Source organism: Xenia sp. Carnegie-2017, unplaced genomic scaffold (assembly GCF_021976095.1).
Source record: "Xenia sp. Carnegie-2017 unplaced genomic scaffold, XeniaSp_v1 HiC_scaffold_41, whole genome shotgun sequence".
Lineage (NCBI taxonomy): Eukaryota > Metazoa > Cnidaria > Anthozoa > Malacalcyonacea > Xeniidae > Xenia > Xenia sp. Carnegie-2017.
Genome location: NW_025813506.1, coordinates 738,411 through 755,311, shown reverse-complemented (window position 1 = coordinate 755,311; position 16,901 = coordinate 738,411). Strand labels below are relative to the sequence as shown.

General features: G+C 34.6%; 1 protein-coding gene and 1 long non-coding RNA gene across 3 annotated transcripts in view; both read right to left on the bottom strand.

The window, feature by feature from the left end:
* LOC124456063 (serine proteinase stubble-like) overlaps positions 1–9,000 on the bottom strand; it is a 77,304-nt gene extending 68,304 nt beyond the window's left edge. The window contains exon 1 of one of the 2 annotated variants that reach the window (XM_047006602.1): positions 8,795–9,000. In XM_047006602.1, the coding sequence (XP_046862558.1) occupies positions 8,795–8,873 (79 nt within the window). In that variant the 5' untranslated portion in view covers positions 8,874–9,000. The remainder of the gene's footprint in view (positions 1–8,794) is intronic. The other variant, XM_047006603.1, reaches the window with a different exon arrangement.
* LOC124456067 lies at positions 460–2,168 on the bottom strand. Its single transcript, XR_006952094.1, has 2 exons — positions 1,932–2,168; positions 460–1,783 (listed from the first exon to the last, which is right to left on the bottom strand). It is a non-coding gene; the product is annotated as an uncharacterized LOC124456067 (long non-coding RNA).
* Positions 9,001–16,901: the final 7,901 nt, after the last annotated feature.

Sequence of the window (16,901 nt, the reverse complement as noted above, 5' to 3'; positions counted from 1 at the left end):
TCTGAACGCTCTGGACTTGTGCAAAATGTAGAGGAAGCAGAAAGTCTCCTTAGAGAGTACGAGTTGGCAAGCACAACTAATTTTTGTGGAAATGAAGAAAAAAAAGGATTTGGGAACACAGGTTTGTATTTTTTTTTCTCAAAATATAACTAATCTATATTAATCTATACGCTTTCCTTATTTCTGTTGTCCAGATCAAATTGTTATATGAAACCTGAATGTTGTCATATTCTTTAATATAAGAAGTACTATAATAATGTCCATGCACATTTGAGTCTTACTATCCTCAGTCTGTCGTTGTGTGTCGAACGAGCAAGGAATAGGGAAACTACACTCATCGCAAAAAAGGTGAAAACCAACTCATAGGTAGTACTTTAGTCTAAAAAAGGGCAAGAGGCAAAGCACAGTTTTTTGTTAAAAAGGGTTTCGTTTAATGTGTACAGAATACAACCACGTAAATCACACAGCAATGTTGAATATAATGGTTCAATTTGAACTAAATGAAATCACTTATTCTATTTTTAATCGAAAAAAAGTTAAATCTCACAAGTGCCAATCACAAGGTTTGGTGGGAAGATGGCCAGCTTCCATTTGACAATATACCGTTCGTTCAAGTGAACCATAGGGTCTACGATTGTCGTCATGGGGTAGATAGGTATTCAAGCCAAAAGAAGAAAAACAGAACGGTAATAGATATTATTCATCTGCTAATGCAATACTACAGATTTAATAAAAGTAAATAAAAGTGAAACGACGTTGCCAACCTTATAGTACGTTGCAATTAAACTTCAAGTGTGAAGAGCTTTGAAGGAAACTTTGAGTTTTATTGTATTTTAACATTGTCATGTAATCTTGGTTTCTTTCTTCTTCATGAATTTCTTCAGCTACCTTTCCTTTTAGGTGTAATTATTTACCAACATGTTTATATATTTTAGTCAAATTCTAGCGACCACTCGTTTAAGAAGCACAGAAACATGGTTCAAGGAACAAGAAAATTGAACTGTTCAGCACAAGTTCACATGAGAGAATACATCAGATTTCCAGACTTTAGGGTAATTTTAAATAACAGCGATTATTCGTATGCATTACTCGATCTGTCAGGTGTAAACAACAAAAATGTCTCGAGGTGTCCAAATCAATTTGCCTTGAAACTTTACTCACACAGGTTTTTTGATAAATTTACGCGCCTTTAGATTAAAGAGCAAACGGTTTGGCGACAAAAATCGATGTCGAAAAAACTTAGGGAATGCTTACAAAAAGGTGGAAATGCCAATGGAGAAAGGTGGATCGATATCCAGTTGCCTTGCCTATCTGAGCACAAAACTCACCCTATAGGAAGCGTAAGGATATATTTAGTCCTAGTTGTCGTACGGTGCAAGTCAATGTCTTGCTATATTGTTTTTAAACCTTACGTTTTATAATCGGCTCCTTTATATGTAGGCTGGAGGTCTTCATCAAGGAATTGATAAGATGCTTGTCTCCAAGATCCAAGAATTGGTTGTTGCTGGGGCTTGCTCAGTTAAAGAAGTTAGGAGGCATCTTAAAATCTACGTGGAGCAAGACCTGTACAAAGCAACAAAGGCACCCGCTAAAACCAATCGGAGATTTTATCCTTCCAAACAAACTATACGCAGCCACATTTACAAGGCAGTCATCAAAGAAAGATTTTCAAAATTTGACCAAGAAAATCTTCAAAAGAAAATCGAAGACTGGAAACTGAGGTGTCCCGACGAGTCTTTCTTCTTTCGCCCGCTTGCTAAATATTCAGCAGAGTCTTTGATTACTCAAGAAAATAGTGTTGATAACGAAAAAGACGACGATGACGATGATGATGACAACACAGTTTTGCCAGAGTCAAAAAATGGATTGTTATTCATTCACCAGACTGTTAATCAGAAACGTCTTCTAAAGAGATATGGTAACGAACTTACCCTTCTAGATGCCACTTACAAAACGACAAAATACAGCCTCGCTTTGTTTTTTCTTGTGGTAGAAACCAATGTAAGCTATCAAGTGGTTGGTTCTTTTGTCCTGCAAAGTGAAACATCGTACGCTATTGCGGAGGCTCTTCAAGTTATAAGAGGTTGGAACAACGAGTGGAATCCAGCGTATTTCATGGTAGATTACTCTGAAGAGGAAATGTCGGTGATAAACCGAGTATTCCCAGGTTAGTCAAGAAACCTAGAACTAAACTACTTTCAAAGGCACACACAATGCTACACACGTCTTTTGTTTTTAATTGAGGCAGAAATATGCAAATTTCTTTTTTTGTGGGGTGGAGTAAAAGATACAATCTAGTCAATACACTTCATGTTAATTGTACTTATATATTACAGAATGTCAGACGTACATCTGCGATTTCCATCGAGAGCAAGCGTGGGAGCGATGGCTTTCAAAAAGCAGCAACGGACTGCTCCCGTTAAAAATATGACTCTTGCAAAACTTCGATTAATTGCCCGAGCGAGGACGGAGGCTGATTACGAGGAAAATGTTAAAAATTTTAAGTCATCAGAAGAATGGAAGACAAACCCAAAACTGCGCAACTGGATTGGCAATACATGGTTATCCCAATACAAGGCAAGAGAATTTTATAATTTGCTAATAATATCATTCTTACATTGCTCATCAATAATTACAATACATGTTGATTCCGTTAATTTTCTCGCGCGGACAAAATTTATAGAAATGGGTGTGGACCTTTCGAAAAGATCGACTGCTAACAGTCATAAACACAAATAATGGCGTGGAAAGGCAAAACAAAGCTTTCAAGCATGAATATTTGGATGGTTACAAGAATTCAACGTTGAGCGTCATGCTGACAGTGCTAATTGAAGACTTTTTGCCCGACCTTTACTTCAAGTACTTATTTTTTTTTATTTACTTGAACAAGTTTCTTGTAAATAAGAGGCGAAGCCAGCCCGATCTTTTCCTCCAACAAATCAGATTTCTCAGCAAAATTATTGTTCATTTCTTTAGAAATTCGATTCCATTCATTGTCTTTCCATTGATTAAACACAAAAATATATGATTTGTAGAGGTACAAAAACCGGGCTGGGGAATTCGCTGCTGCTGTTAGCGCTAGTATTTTAGCAGCAACAACGTTGGAAATTCTTGTCTAATTTTACAGATACGTCGAATTAAATACGAAATTGCAGAGCAATTACAGGCAGTACAATTATAATGTCCCGTCATACCTTCACGAAAGACCACACTCTATGATTAGGCATTGTATGGAAAGACTTGCATCGTCAAAAGATACCCTTGCATCACACATCATGGTTGTTGACGAAGTGCATGGAATTTTCAAAGTTCGTAGTCAAGACGACATATGCAAGTTTTATACATTGTCGTTTGGAAGTGATCCAGGTGATCTTCCAAGCTGTGATTGTTATGACTGGGAAAGACACAGGTTGCCATGTAAGCACTTCTTTGCGATTTTCAAGAACTTTCCATTTTGGTCATTCGATAAACTACCGAAGTCGTGCACGGAATCTCCATTTTTAACAGTTGATCGAATAGGTTGCACGTCAGTAATGGAAACAAAGACATTTGAGGTAAGCCAATGTCACTCCGATGATTCTTCACAAACCGTCGAAGCACCAGAGGAAAACGAAATCCACGTAACTAAGGACAAGAACATTTTCCCCACCATTGTAGCTGAGCTAAAACGAAAGCCATCTTCACCTAGAACAGAAGCCGCAAGGTGCAGAGAACGGTTGGGACAAATAAAGAATTTAACTTATGTTGCTGAGGGATGGGGAAATGGCAATGTTTTGCATGAAGTAAAGGTCAAATTGGATGAATGTTATAAAATACTGACTGATGTTTCTCCAAAGGAAAATGATTTAGTGTTGGAAGTGCCAGATACAAAGAAATCTGCCCCAAAATGTCGCGTCAAAAATAGCAAGTGTTTAGTAAATCCGTTTAAACCCATCCCAAAACCGGCAAAGAAAAATCCCTGGTCAGGTCGAAGTGGTGCAAAAGCAGCAACTTTAAAAAGAAGTTATGCTTCAACATTAACAGAAATTGAAGGAAAGCAAGCAAAGATTGGACGAAATGATTCAAATATTGTGACAGATGAAATAAACTCTTCCCATTACAGACCTATTGAGCCCTTGAACAAAGAATCGGGTGATAAATTGGAAAAGATCGTTCAGACCCCAAAGCGTGGATTTTTTAAACTTAGTGACATTGACATGAACATAATCATCACCAGAAAAGAGTTAACAGATCACATCATTGGTGCTGCACATAATGTTTACAGAAACAATTTCCTGTCGTACTTGGTTTAGAAAACACAACACTTGGCCCTGTCACCAATTTTTTTGTACATCGGGGTACTTTTTTCCAGATTCTCCACACAGGTACTCATCACTGGGTATTGGTTTCAAATATTGACTGTCAGCCTGCTTCAGTCAATTTATATGACAGTTTGTACAATGGAAGAGTCAGTTCTTTAACAAAAAAACAAATTGCCAACCTACTCCATGAGCCATCACCATCAATCACAATCAACATACCACATGTCCAGTATCAATCCAATTACGTTGACTGTGGGTGTTTGCAATTGCATTTCTTGTGTCATTACTTTTTAACCAAGATCCAACAACTTTGATGTATAATGAAGGTTCCATGCGATCACACTTGTTGAGTTGTCTGAAAAAATATGAGTTCACTCCTTTCCCTTCGACAAAGAAAAGGAACATTGATGACAAGAGTCAAATCCAAAGAAAATTGAAATTTTCACTGATGTGCCACTGTCGAATGCCATGGAACCAGAAAGATCTTGAAAACCCTGACCTATGGTGTACTCAGTGTGACAAATGCTTGGAGTGGTTCCACAAAAAGTGTTCACCAACAATGCCAGATTCAGTTTTCCACAAGACAAATGTCACTTGGAAGTGTCCAAAACGCGTATAATGAATCAAAAGAATAAAATGCTTTAGAGGAAACTCAAAGTTGTAACTATAGAAAGAATTGTTATATTTTGTATTCAATTGTAAGAGTTTTTCTGGATTTTTATTAATGATTTATTGAGCTTTCGACTTGGTGCTTCGCGCTTATATATATATGTGCATGTACATTCATGTGTGCATGCACACAAAAAGTAACCACTTTATCAATATTTCAATGTTCAAGGTGACTAATAGCAACTTTCCATTTTTGATATATATACAAATATGTACAAATAGCGACAGCAAAAACTTGTAGATTTTATTTTACAAATATGTAATATATATCTAAGATGGTAATTAGTTTCCTTAGTTACTTAGTTACCTTGAACATTTAAATGTTACATATATAATGTAAAATGACTATTACTGATTTTCCCTTTATACTACATGAATATGTTGTTAACAAATTGCCACTGGCACATGCAAAGCATAAAACACAATTGGCAAGATTATAATCTATAAAAAATATGTCAAAAATTTAGTACATAAAGTGATATCAAACCATCATCTAACAAAAAACCAGGGAAATGGAGAATAAAATTTCTAGAATTTTCAATGTTATCTTACCTTTCTTGATAAGTTGATTTAGATTTGTTTATACTGTAGAACAAGTGATGGAGAGCTTACATATGTAATACCAGTAGGCAAAATAATTTCAAAATAAATTGTGCTTTAATTTGCTTTATGCTTTCAGGTTTCAACACATTTAAAGTTAAATAAATGTGTATGGGTATAAATTTTTTAATTTCTAAACTGCTAAACATTTCCATTTAGTTGATCACAATAATGATTAAGCATCACAGGAGACAATTTGTCTTTGTTTACTTGAATGCAAATGTGTCGAATAACATGTCAATATTATAAATATATATTATACTACAATATACTGCAATTACCTTTAAGTTTGGTTAGATCAATAGTCTGTTCAAAATACCACGACCATTTGTCTATCTGTTGTTTTTATTTAAATTATATGCAGCGATATTCATCGCTCACATACACGCAGAATCCACGCAATACGAAAAATAAACCTCGGGTGTCGGAAATCATCTTCGTAAGAAGTGTGCCTTCCATATTATTTGTACATTTAAATTTGATATTCTTGAAAAATCCTAGATCCGCCCCTGGGACTTAAGGCATGTTTTGTGCTTTGATGGTGTGCCTTCAGTAATAATGAGCATGCTCACAACTGCTTATTATCGTGGCTCATCATGAAGAAATTTTTAAGGTTGGGTTTGCAAAGACCTGGCCGTCTATGTCGGATGCCGCAGTGTATATAAAGTGCATTAATTAACTGCATCCTAGGCATGCTGATGAGCTCTGATATTGAGCGAAACGGTTTAAGTTCCATAGTCTTAAGCTTTTTTTTTAAACAAACTCCTTTTCAAGGGGGTGCATGCCACTGGATGCCCCCTTGACAGCGAACGCCTCCTGCCATTTTAACTAGCAAGAAAAAATGCTGGATCCGCCCCTGATCCGGTATAAATATATCTGTAAACAGGGTTTAAATATATCTCAAAGGCTACTTAGGAAATTTAAAGCCAGGAAATTTAAAGCCGAAGTCGTCAATATTGAAATAATCCGATAATTTTCCATTTTGCAGCTTGGCCGAAATTCCCGTTATAAGCATGCTGTTTATTATTACTGCTGTTTATACTTGTTCATTTTGTTACAGTCACGCATCGCCAGGCTGAACTTAGATCACGGAAAATTTTTGCCTCGTTTCATGTGTTAACAATACATATATGAAGATAGCCTTCCAGTTGTATTTAGTTCAATGGATACCCCTCTCCAGTTGTTATAAATCTCAATGGAAGTAACGCTTGCAGAAAATACATTACCCCAGTCAAAAAGCATGCGACATAATTTTACGAAAGCTTGCACGTGATCTAAATGTTATTTTTAGAGCTATGTTTTGAAGTTAGATCCTAAATGTGCTATAAGAGGTTTTTCCCTTACGGATAACGCTAATATTTTCATTTTTTCAATTGCTACTATTATACAATGCATTTATTTACGATACTGCAATCAAGATATTTAAGAAAATAAACAAAACGAAACGCGTACGCTGATTCGCCTAGAGCTGTGTTTTCATTATCCTGTGCTAAACACATCTGAGCACAACCAATTCAATTAATCATAACAATCAATCTGCCAAAGAGAATTTGCAAATCGATCATGAATATTAGAGGAAAATAAATACATTTTGTGAGAACTTTCGAGCAGGTTCAACCTCGAGCAGGTGCGACTCGACCTTTTGACTCGGGCTTGCACTGATCTGCTCTCGAGTTATCCCAAAGGTCTCCTCGGTTTGCATTAGCCAGTGCATACATAGTAAACATCTTTTATTTCTTAAATGAAGTCCATAAAGCGGGAGGCAGAAAATCGACGACAGTTCGTAATGGCGCCAAATTTAACAGAATGTTCGTGTACAAAATACCTTTTTTTAATAATAATAATAATAATTCGTTTTTCTAAGATAAACAACAGGACTCTGCACTGCGTCTAAGATTGACAAAACTGGGGATGAAATATTATTTCGTCATCAGTAATCATGAAATTGTACAAGATGGGCAGAAAACTTTTAAGATTCGGCTATAATAAGCAGACAAGACGGTAAAACATGACGAAAGGGGTGTTTAGAAGCAAGGTATACGAAATATAATCTAGGCTTGAAAATTGGTAATCCAGGCATTTAATTTATAAAAATGAAAGTTTCCACGGATTGTTGTTAAATTATTTTAGTGAGCTTTTGACTCGGTGCTTCGAGTCTTCATCAGAATGATATAGGAAATATAATCTATCGTATACCAGAAAAATAATGTCAACTGCTTGAGACAACAAATAATTAAAGTGAGTTGTGCGTGGTTATTCTTCCTATATGATTTTTTCTTTGAAAATAGGAAAATTCGATCTCTGCTAAGAATATTTGATAATTTATCCCAAATTGGCATTTGACAATAGCTGGTGTACGGTTATTTTCTCAGTAAAAAATAAGCTTATCCAAATTTTTCCTCCAATGACGACCCCTAAAAGTGAACCTTTTAAAAATTTTAAACACTACAAAAAATTTTATTCCTATTTTTTTCTTAAAGTTAGAGCTAGGCCGACACTGCTATTTTAGGGGGGGTCTCAATTTCAGGACTTTTGTTCCGGATTGAGGAAATGACACATCCACGTTGTTCGTAATCGTAATTTTACCCAAAAACAGTTGACATAACTTCTGGTAAATGAAATGCATACAAACTCTTTTACTATTTTTTTACAAAATTAATCAACTTGTATTTGTCTGCGTAAGTCCATAACATGTCATAGTTCTTCAAATTGTTCAAATCTTCAAATTATGCAATAAAAAAAGTAAGGCTAAACTTCGTAGTAAAAACACTTTAAAATTGCGGTTTCACATTACCCTTCGACCTTTGCGCAAAATTTAAAACTTGATATCTTATTATCAATGTCAAACAAAAATTAATACCTTTTTTCCTCTTTTTTTTGTGTTCTTAAACTCAAATCAACAATACAATGCTTGAAAATCACAAATACTGTACAATTTTCAAATAAATACCACACATTACCACCAGAACTGTGTTAAACATACGTGCCTCCTACTTGATAAAGTTATGGAACTTAAATTCACTTACAAAGCAACTCAAATTTAAGCTATTGTTATTTCTGTTGAAAATCTTTTGTAGTGATCAATCGATTCTTTACGAATCACTATATTCTGGGGAGCTATTAAACAATAATCGAGTCCCGCAATAAAGCCGACATACACTTCAATTAGCAAGCCATATTTGCATCTGAAATCAAGCTGCTATTTTTTATAATCTTTAACAAACCTCGAGAATTCTTCAAAGTCTGTTGGCACTCAGCACAATGGAGAAAGAACAACAGAACAAATATGAGCATGGTCTTCATATTTTCTTCTGACCGTTTGAATGCTAGAACTGCAAACAAATATTCTTGTCAAAATACACGACGTTTCTTTCACATGTAACTCAATGGGAAGCAATTCGGTTTAATGGGAAGTTTCACTGCAATTGTGTCAATGCATAAATATATCGTAATTCGAGAATTTAATTGAAAAATACGCAACCTATCATAGGCTCACCGAACGTCATTGGAACGTTAACATGCTTAAAACACTACTCATCAATCAATAGCAGGTAATTATTTTTTGTGCTACAAATATGCGAGATTGATCCCAAACCATAACCCAAGCCCCTAACAGGTAATTTTTTAGAACTATTAACCAGGCTGTCGTCAAACTCTAAATGGTAATAGATGGTTGAAGATTCAATGATATTTTGCGTGTAATATATACAAAGACTACAAGTATGGAAAGCCAAACTGCATCAAAATGTACATCGACAAGTGTAAGCGCAAGTCGAGAACTGCATCAATATACGCGTTATCATACAAGTATGTTATAATCGAACAAAGTGTAACTGACAGTTGAGAATGTTTCTCGACTGTCACTTACACTTTGCTAGAGTATAACATACATATCTCGTAAGTCTTGTATTCAATTTTTGACTTACGCTTACACTTCTCAATATACTTTTGTCCAGTTTGGCTTGCCATAGACAAGTGTACCTCAAAAATTAAAATAATGCATTTGTCATTGATAATGATTATTCCTTGATTTTTACTTTTCTAATGACTTTAAGTCATTCGAATACAGTCCTTGAAATAGAATAAATAGACAGTTTTATTTTCAAACCTGGGACTCCCAATTGTATGTTCTAGTTTTTTGAGTTGCTTTTGCAAAAGTTGAACATTTTGTGTTTATTTCTGCAGAGAACGATAACGCAAAAACAATTTAACCACTATTCTAATATCTATTTGATACTTGACTGTTAAATTAGCATTTTTGTCACAAACAAAGATCATTAATTTACACAGAATAACAGATGCAGCTATTTTGATAGCTGTGACGTAACCAGGAATCGATCCTGAATACGTCAAAGTACGTTGCATAATGTGGTTGCAAGATCCAGAATTTTATTTTTTCTAGTCGATCCAAACGTTGTAATCTAAAGATATTATATACAATGCATATTAATTCTCAATAGTTTGTACAATTGTTTCTTTTTCAATACATAATGAACTTGACCCAAACCCTAACCCCTCGGCTAAGGGAAATCCTGCAGAAAAAAATCATCGTGCATTTATAGCTACATACATCAAATCAGTCGAATTATAAAGAAAAATTTGAAAATCATTCTTTTATTATGAGATTGATGTTGTTTCAACATTGTGTGAGCAAAGGTGTATGTAGCAAAATTGAACATATGTCGGTTTCTATTTAGGATAAACTACTAATTAATTGGCAGTTTACCCAATGACCCAAAAGAAATACAAAAATCTTGTTTTTTTAATTCAACTGCTTTATGCAAAGTAGACAGCATTGTGTTTGTCAAAAAATAAAAACCGAGCTGAATTTACTCATTTATGCATTTATGCAGCAAAATAGATGGAATTTACATGTTTTTAGATGTGGATCGTGCAGGTTAGCACAGTCCTGAGAGGGACTGTTGGTGTTGATGCTGACACGTTTCGACAAACTTAACGGTAGTCATCTTCACAGTCTATATGGATTTATTATTAAAATATGTTCAACTTGATTTATAAAATAATCACCATAAAACGCGTGTGCTGATTGGTCTTGAGCTGTGTTTGCATAAGCCTGTGCAAAACGATCTGAGCACAACCAATCAAATCGATCTATCAATCAAAGAGAATTTGCAAATCAATCATAAATAAAAGTTAGAAGAACATTAAAACGTTTTATTTTTTCACATTATTCGTATTTTATAAATGAAATAAGATATTTTTTTGTGTTTGCACTGGCTTATGAAAACCTCGGAGATGTTTGTGAGAGCTCTCAAGCCGGTGATCAGCTCTCAAGTTCTCTCAAAGGTCTCCTCGGTTTGTATAACCCTGTGCAAACACAGTAAACATCTTTTGTTTTTGAAATCAAAAGTAATTTAATTCACATTTTTGATTTTGAAGATGTGTTTGTTTTTTTTAAGTGTAAAAGTTGTTCACATTAAATTTTTCATTAGATTTAGTGACTTTTAAATAATTATAACAACATCAACCTCTGGCATTAGCAGAATTTAAGAGTAAATTTTCAGTGCATTAAAGTGAGTTTGTTATGCAATAATGTGGATGCTTTGATCTATCTTTTTATACTTAATGCAATTAAAAAGATTGTTTAAACAGTTCCGCTTAGCTTGTACTTTTTAAATAACTCTTTTCACTCCATAATTGAGCTGCTGTTTGTTTGTTATCACTGCAGACATCCATGTCTCATTTAACTTATCGATGGCCATAAAGCTTTCCTTACAGACCTTTGTTAAGTGTCATAGGTGTGTGTTCTATCCCAGGCTATAGACTCAGCTTGTAATGTGCCTTCTTTTAATTGACTGCAGGATGAACCTGTAGTAAGCTGTAATGATAACAGGTTGTGTAGATTTATTTGTTCATGCCATTAAGTTCTGTAACATTCTGAAATTATACTTGTACTATCATGACTTTGATTCTTGCTCAGAAAAATTTAAGCTGTTATTTCATCAGTACTAATTCAGCATTCACAAGTTTTTCTGAGTTAAGAATTTTACGCTGCTACCAACGTCTACTTGCTTCATTTCTCATTACTTAAGAACAATATTGGGTTTTGTTGCTGTGTGTATGGAAAGGGTCAAGAGAACTCGTATTTTTCTACTTTCCATATTAAGTAGCTATAAGTGCGAAACTGTTGTAAAATGTGATGTTTCTTCGTAACAAGTGTTTTCGCATTGCAAAAATAAAATAGGGGATACAGAAGTTATCAGTAAAAAATAGTATGGGAAGCAATTTTAGAAAAATAAAAAACAAGGAAAATAGGTTTTCTCTTGGTTTAAGCATAAATGGGAACTATTTACGCTAAATTAAGCGCATGCACTTGGCGAGGAAAGTTTAAAGCACTTAGAAGCTCTGAATGACCATTGATAAGTATGCCCTTTGCTGATACAGTGCATTCATGTGCAAAGACCTCATATAATAAGTTCATGTGGCATGCTATTTTCCATGTTTACATTTAAATATGCTGTGATATAGTTTCTTATACTTTTTCTTTTATCTTTTTTTCGCGAGAATGACATTGTAAAAAAGGTTAAAAGATTTTCTTACACTAATTGTTTCATTTAACCTCTCAGTATTTGCCTCTTTACTGCATCCTCTTGTTTCAAACCAGTATACTGCATGTCAACTTATATAGTGCATACATATATCACCTGCTTGGTCTTTATCTAGGAATTTTTCCTGATCATTTCAATTTCAGTCAACAGAATTTTATGATCGCCCCTCAGACGGTACGTATCCTTTTGTGTTACCACTTAGATATGCCTTCCAAATAAAGTGGTAAGCACAAGCAGGTAAAGGCCGACTGTTCTCCCCTCTCATAGATCCACAAAACCATGGCATCAACCATTTCATGCCACAGCTCTCAACCTCAAGTACCTGAGGTAATTGAGGTTTGACAAATTATTGTTGATGGAACACTGTTAATAAGAAAATTCTTGAACAATCTTACTATCTTACACGTTCATTTCTGTCTCTCAACAGTGGCCCTAGGTTTTTAAGAACAGCCTCGTGGGGTAAAAGCTCAGTTCTGCATGTTGTGCAATGCACAATATTTTCTCAATGCTGCTATTGAAACTCATTTTCTGTAAAACTGTTCCCATTTCTTTACAACACCTGTACTGTAATGTTCTTTCTAACAATTCAATATGACAGCATTGACAATTACACATAACACGTCGTAGCATTGTGAGTTGTAAATTGACTTTAGGTATTTTATAAATGGGAGAAAACAGGAAGTAATGCAGCATATGAGAAAAACAACAACTTACCATTCATTGAGTGGAATTATACCGTTACGTTCCTCTAATGTTGAAGGCAGAATTCCATCAGGATCGTTTGGAGTGCGTAACTCATCACCAGTTTCAGCAAGCGGTGCATCGTCGTACGCAAAGTTATTTGATTGCTCCGACACAACCCAAGGATTTCGAGCTCGAATCATAAACAGATTCAGACATCGATTGCAAATTCTCTGAGCAATGGTTTGAAGCCATAAGTCTTCAGAATACTTTTTCTTGTTAGCTTTGTTGTTTTTTATCGAAATATGTGTATTTATTTGTTTGTAAAACAAGAAAATCGACATAAAATCATCTACGATGATATAATATTATATTGACGGAAACAAGCGTGTTCAACTATTACGTCACAAGTTTCAATATGTGTCGTAAAAAGTTAGCAAATAGTACCCAACTTCAGAAGCAAAATTAATGAGCTTATATTTATCTGTTTAAGTCCATCGACATGTCATATTCCATCAAATAGTTCAAACTTTAAATTTAGCTAGTAAAAAAGGGGGACTAAAATTCGTCGCATAAATAGGCTTAAGTTCTTTTTATGTACAATGCTTCTTTTAGTTTTAAAGAGGAAGGAGTGCGTGCACTGTCTAATATATGAAAGCAAGACAGTGGGTATTTAGATTTGGAGTTAGATAATGAGAAGAGGTGTCTGAATATCTGTGAGTTTTTATCAGAAGTGGTATGCTCTTTAATCCGTGTGGAGAGGCTGTTGCTGGTTTCGCCAATGTAGCGGTAATTACATCCTGCACAAGACAATTCGTAAACCCCTTTGGATTTTGGGAGAAAAGGGATGGGGTCTTTGAAGTGGAAGAAGTTTTTGATTTTAAAAGAGGAGAGTACTAGTTTTATGTTTAAGTTTGTGCAGTAATGTCTGACCAGATTATGTAGTGTTCGTTTTGTGATTTGTGAATAGTGGCCAATGTAAGGTAGCTTGAAATAATGAATTTGGGTTTGGCTTGTGTGTGGTCTTGTTCATTGTTAGTTGTGTTAGAGTTAGTGACTTTCTTACATATTTTTATTACTTGGTTTATGAAATGCAAGGGGATTGAGTTACGTTTTAGAATATCGATAAATTCGTTTAGGTCACGTTGATAGCCTGTCTGTGTGTTGTTGATTTTTTAATGCGATGAAGAGGAGTTTTTATGATTTCGTCTTGTAGCTTTGTGAAGTGAAGCAAAAAAAATTCAATAAAAGTCCAGTGAATGTTTTCTTATAAAAATTGATGTCGTTGAGGTATTAAATTTAGAGTTTTTAGTTATAACTACATCCCGAAAAGGTAAATGTAGTAAATGTTCTTTGTCAAAGTAAATGTAGTATTCTTGTGTTGTTGATTCAGGTATTTGAAAAAAGATAAAGCATCGCTTTCGTTATTAAAAATAAAAAAAATATCGTCTACGTAGCGTTTGTAAAAAAGTACGTCAGGTCCGTTGTAGTGTTTTATACAATTCCTTTCATGGTAGCCCATGAAAATATTGGCTAGTAATGGTGCCCATTGCAACTCCATCAATTTGGTTGTAAAAGTTTCCGTTTAGCAGAAAGTGTGTTTGGTTTGTGGCAATAAGAAGAAGCTGTTTGAGGTCATGTCTGTTAATGGGGAGGTTAGGTTGATGTAAGTAAATAAGGTCTAATGCAATGTCAATGGTTTCATTTAGTGGAATTTAGGTGAATAGGCATTGGACGTCAAAAGAAACTATGTCATTGTTTTTAATATCTTAATTGGCTATGAAGTTTGTCAACACAAGTAAAGGAGTCTTTAGTCTTATAGTCGTTTGGTATGATAGGGTTGAACAGGTTGCGTCAGTACTTAGCAATGTTGTAGTTATAAGAATTGATAGAGGAGACCATAGGTCATGGCGAGGAGGAGTAGTTTTGTTATCTTTCTGTTCGTGTAGTTTAGGACGACCGTAAAAACGGGCAGGTTGTAACCCTCTGGGGAAAATACTCGAGTATACGTAGTCTGTTACGGATCCTTGTTTTTTAAGTTTTGAAATAAAACGCTGTAATATACCTTCACTTAAAAGAGTGAGTAAAATATTTTTCAGTATTTTGAATATGACTTATTATGTAATGTTTGCATACAAGAATTATTGTATACCATTCTGTCCATTCCTTTATCTGGTTTTAGTACAATAATGTTCTTTTTATTCTTGATGTTTTTCAGGATGCGATGTTTTTTTCAAGTCAGACGGTAAGGCGTAGCGATATGAAGAGGTGTAGTTTTGTGCAATGTAGATTAGCTCGTTCCAGATATGAGTATAGTCTTCTTGATAGTTCAGGTTATTTGCTATGTTGAAATGGATGCGATCAAATGTTGAAAGGATGTCCCACAAAACAGGAATCATAAAAACTCTTCTTTATCGCATAAAAAAATCAACAACATACAGACAGGCTATCACCGTGACCTAAACGAATTTATCGACATTGTAAAACTTAACTCATTCCCCTTGCATTTTATAAACCAAGTAATAAAAACATTTAACAACTCTAACAACAACTAATAATGAACAAGACCACACACAAGCTAAGCCCCAAATCCATTACTTCAAGCTACCTTATATTTGTCACTATTCACAAATTACAAATAGGAAAACTACATAACCTGGTCTGACGTTACTGCAAAAACTTAAACATAAAACAAGTATTCTCCTCTTTTAAAATCAAAAACTTCTTCCGCTTCAAAGACCTTATCCCTTTCGTCGTCAAATCCAATGTGGTTTACGAATTCTCTTGTGCGGGATGTAATTCCCGCTATATTGGCGAAACCTGCCGCCACCTCTCCACACGGATTAAAGAGCATACCACTTCTGACAAAAACTATGACATATTTAAACTCCTCCTCTCATCACCTAACTGCAAATATAAATACTCAAAATCTCGCTTTCGTATGTTGAACAGTGCCCGCACTCCTTCCTCTTTAAAACTAAAAGAAGCATTGTACATAAAAAAACTCAAGCCTAATCTTAACAACAAAATTCAGCATGTCAATACTATCTTTAATTTTTAAATAACCTAATACCCCCATGTAAATATTTAATTCATTAAACCGAACTAAAGATGGCATAACTTTGCCGAAACATTTTTGCAATAAAAAATTTTAAAAAAGTTGTCGTTTACGTTAAATGTATCATTTCAATCTTGCTGCTACGAAATTATGGAACTAAGTAATACAACTCACTCAAATTGAAAATGTTTAACGACTAATCAAGGAAACTGACTTTGTTTTCAGTACGTATCAACATATATTTTGACGATGGTACTTTAGAAGTCTACTACCAACAGAACAATATTAATTATAGAATATTTGCAATGTGTTTTTAAACTGGCTAGATGAAGACAAAATAATACTTATAATCCAGTCAGATAATAGTTATATTTTGATTGTTTTTAAAGCCCTTAACTGCTCACATAATACATGTATAACGTTTTCATCCACAGGTATAACTTCTTCCTTGTTAGGCCTCTTCTTTTATATCTCACGCCTTATTTCCAATTCCCCTTCATAATAGTCTGAGTATTATTACTAGTTTACACATGGGCAGAAAGTACTGCCTAAAGCATTGGCATAGCCTGTGATGCTTAAAACGTTACCACCCGACAACCTTAAATAGCTAGGTGAAAAATTAAAAAAACTAAATGTACCTACGTCTACTTGAAGCTTTTGTAGAATATTATCTTCTTGGAAGTCTTCACACTGGAAAATCAAACTGGTTTTAATAACCAGAATGTTTGGACGATCACTTCATTACAAGTCAGTACTGCTTTCAGTACTTCAGCTTTGCTTCGTCAGATAACACTGAACTCAGTCCGAATGATTCTGGATATCAAGCTGAGCCTCATTCACTGATTGTTGATATTGTTTATTTTTTCTGCTATAAAAACTATCATAGCGCAATTTAAGCAGTTTTTATTTTCACTCTACTTAATTGTTATCGATTTTGAGGACTGTTTTTGTATAACAAGCTACTTTCTAATAATAATATTAATTATGAGGTAAAAGTTCGTATGCTTGTATCGCTTTTTTAGT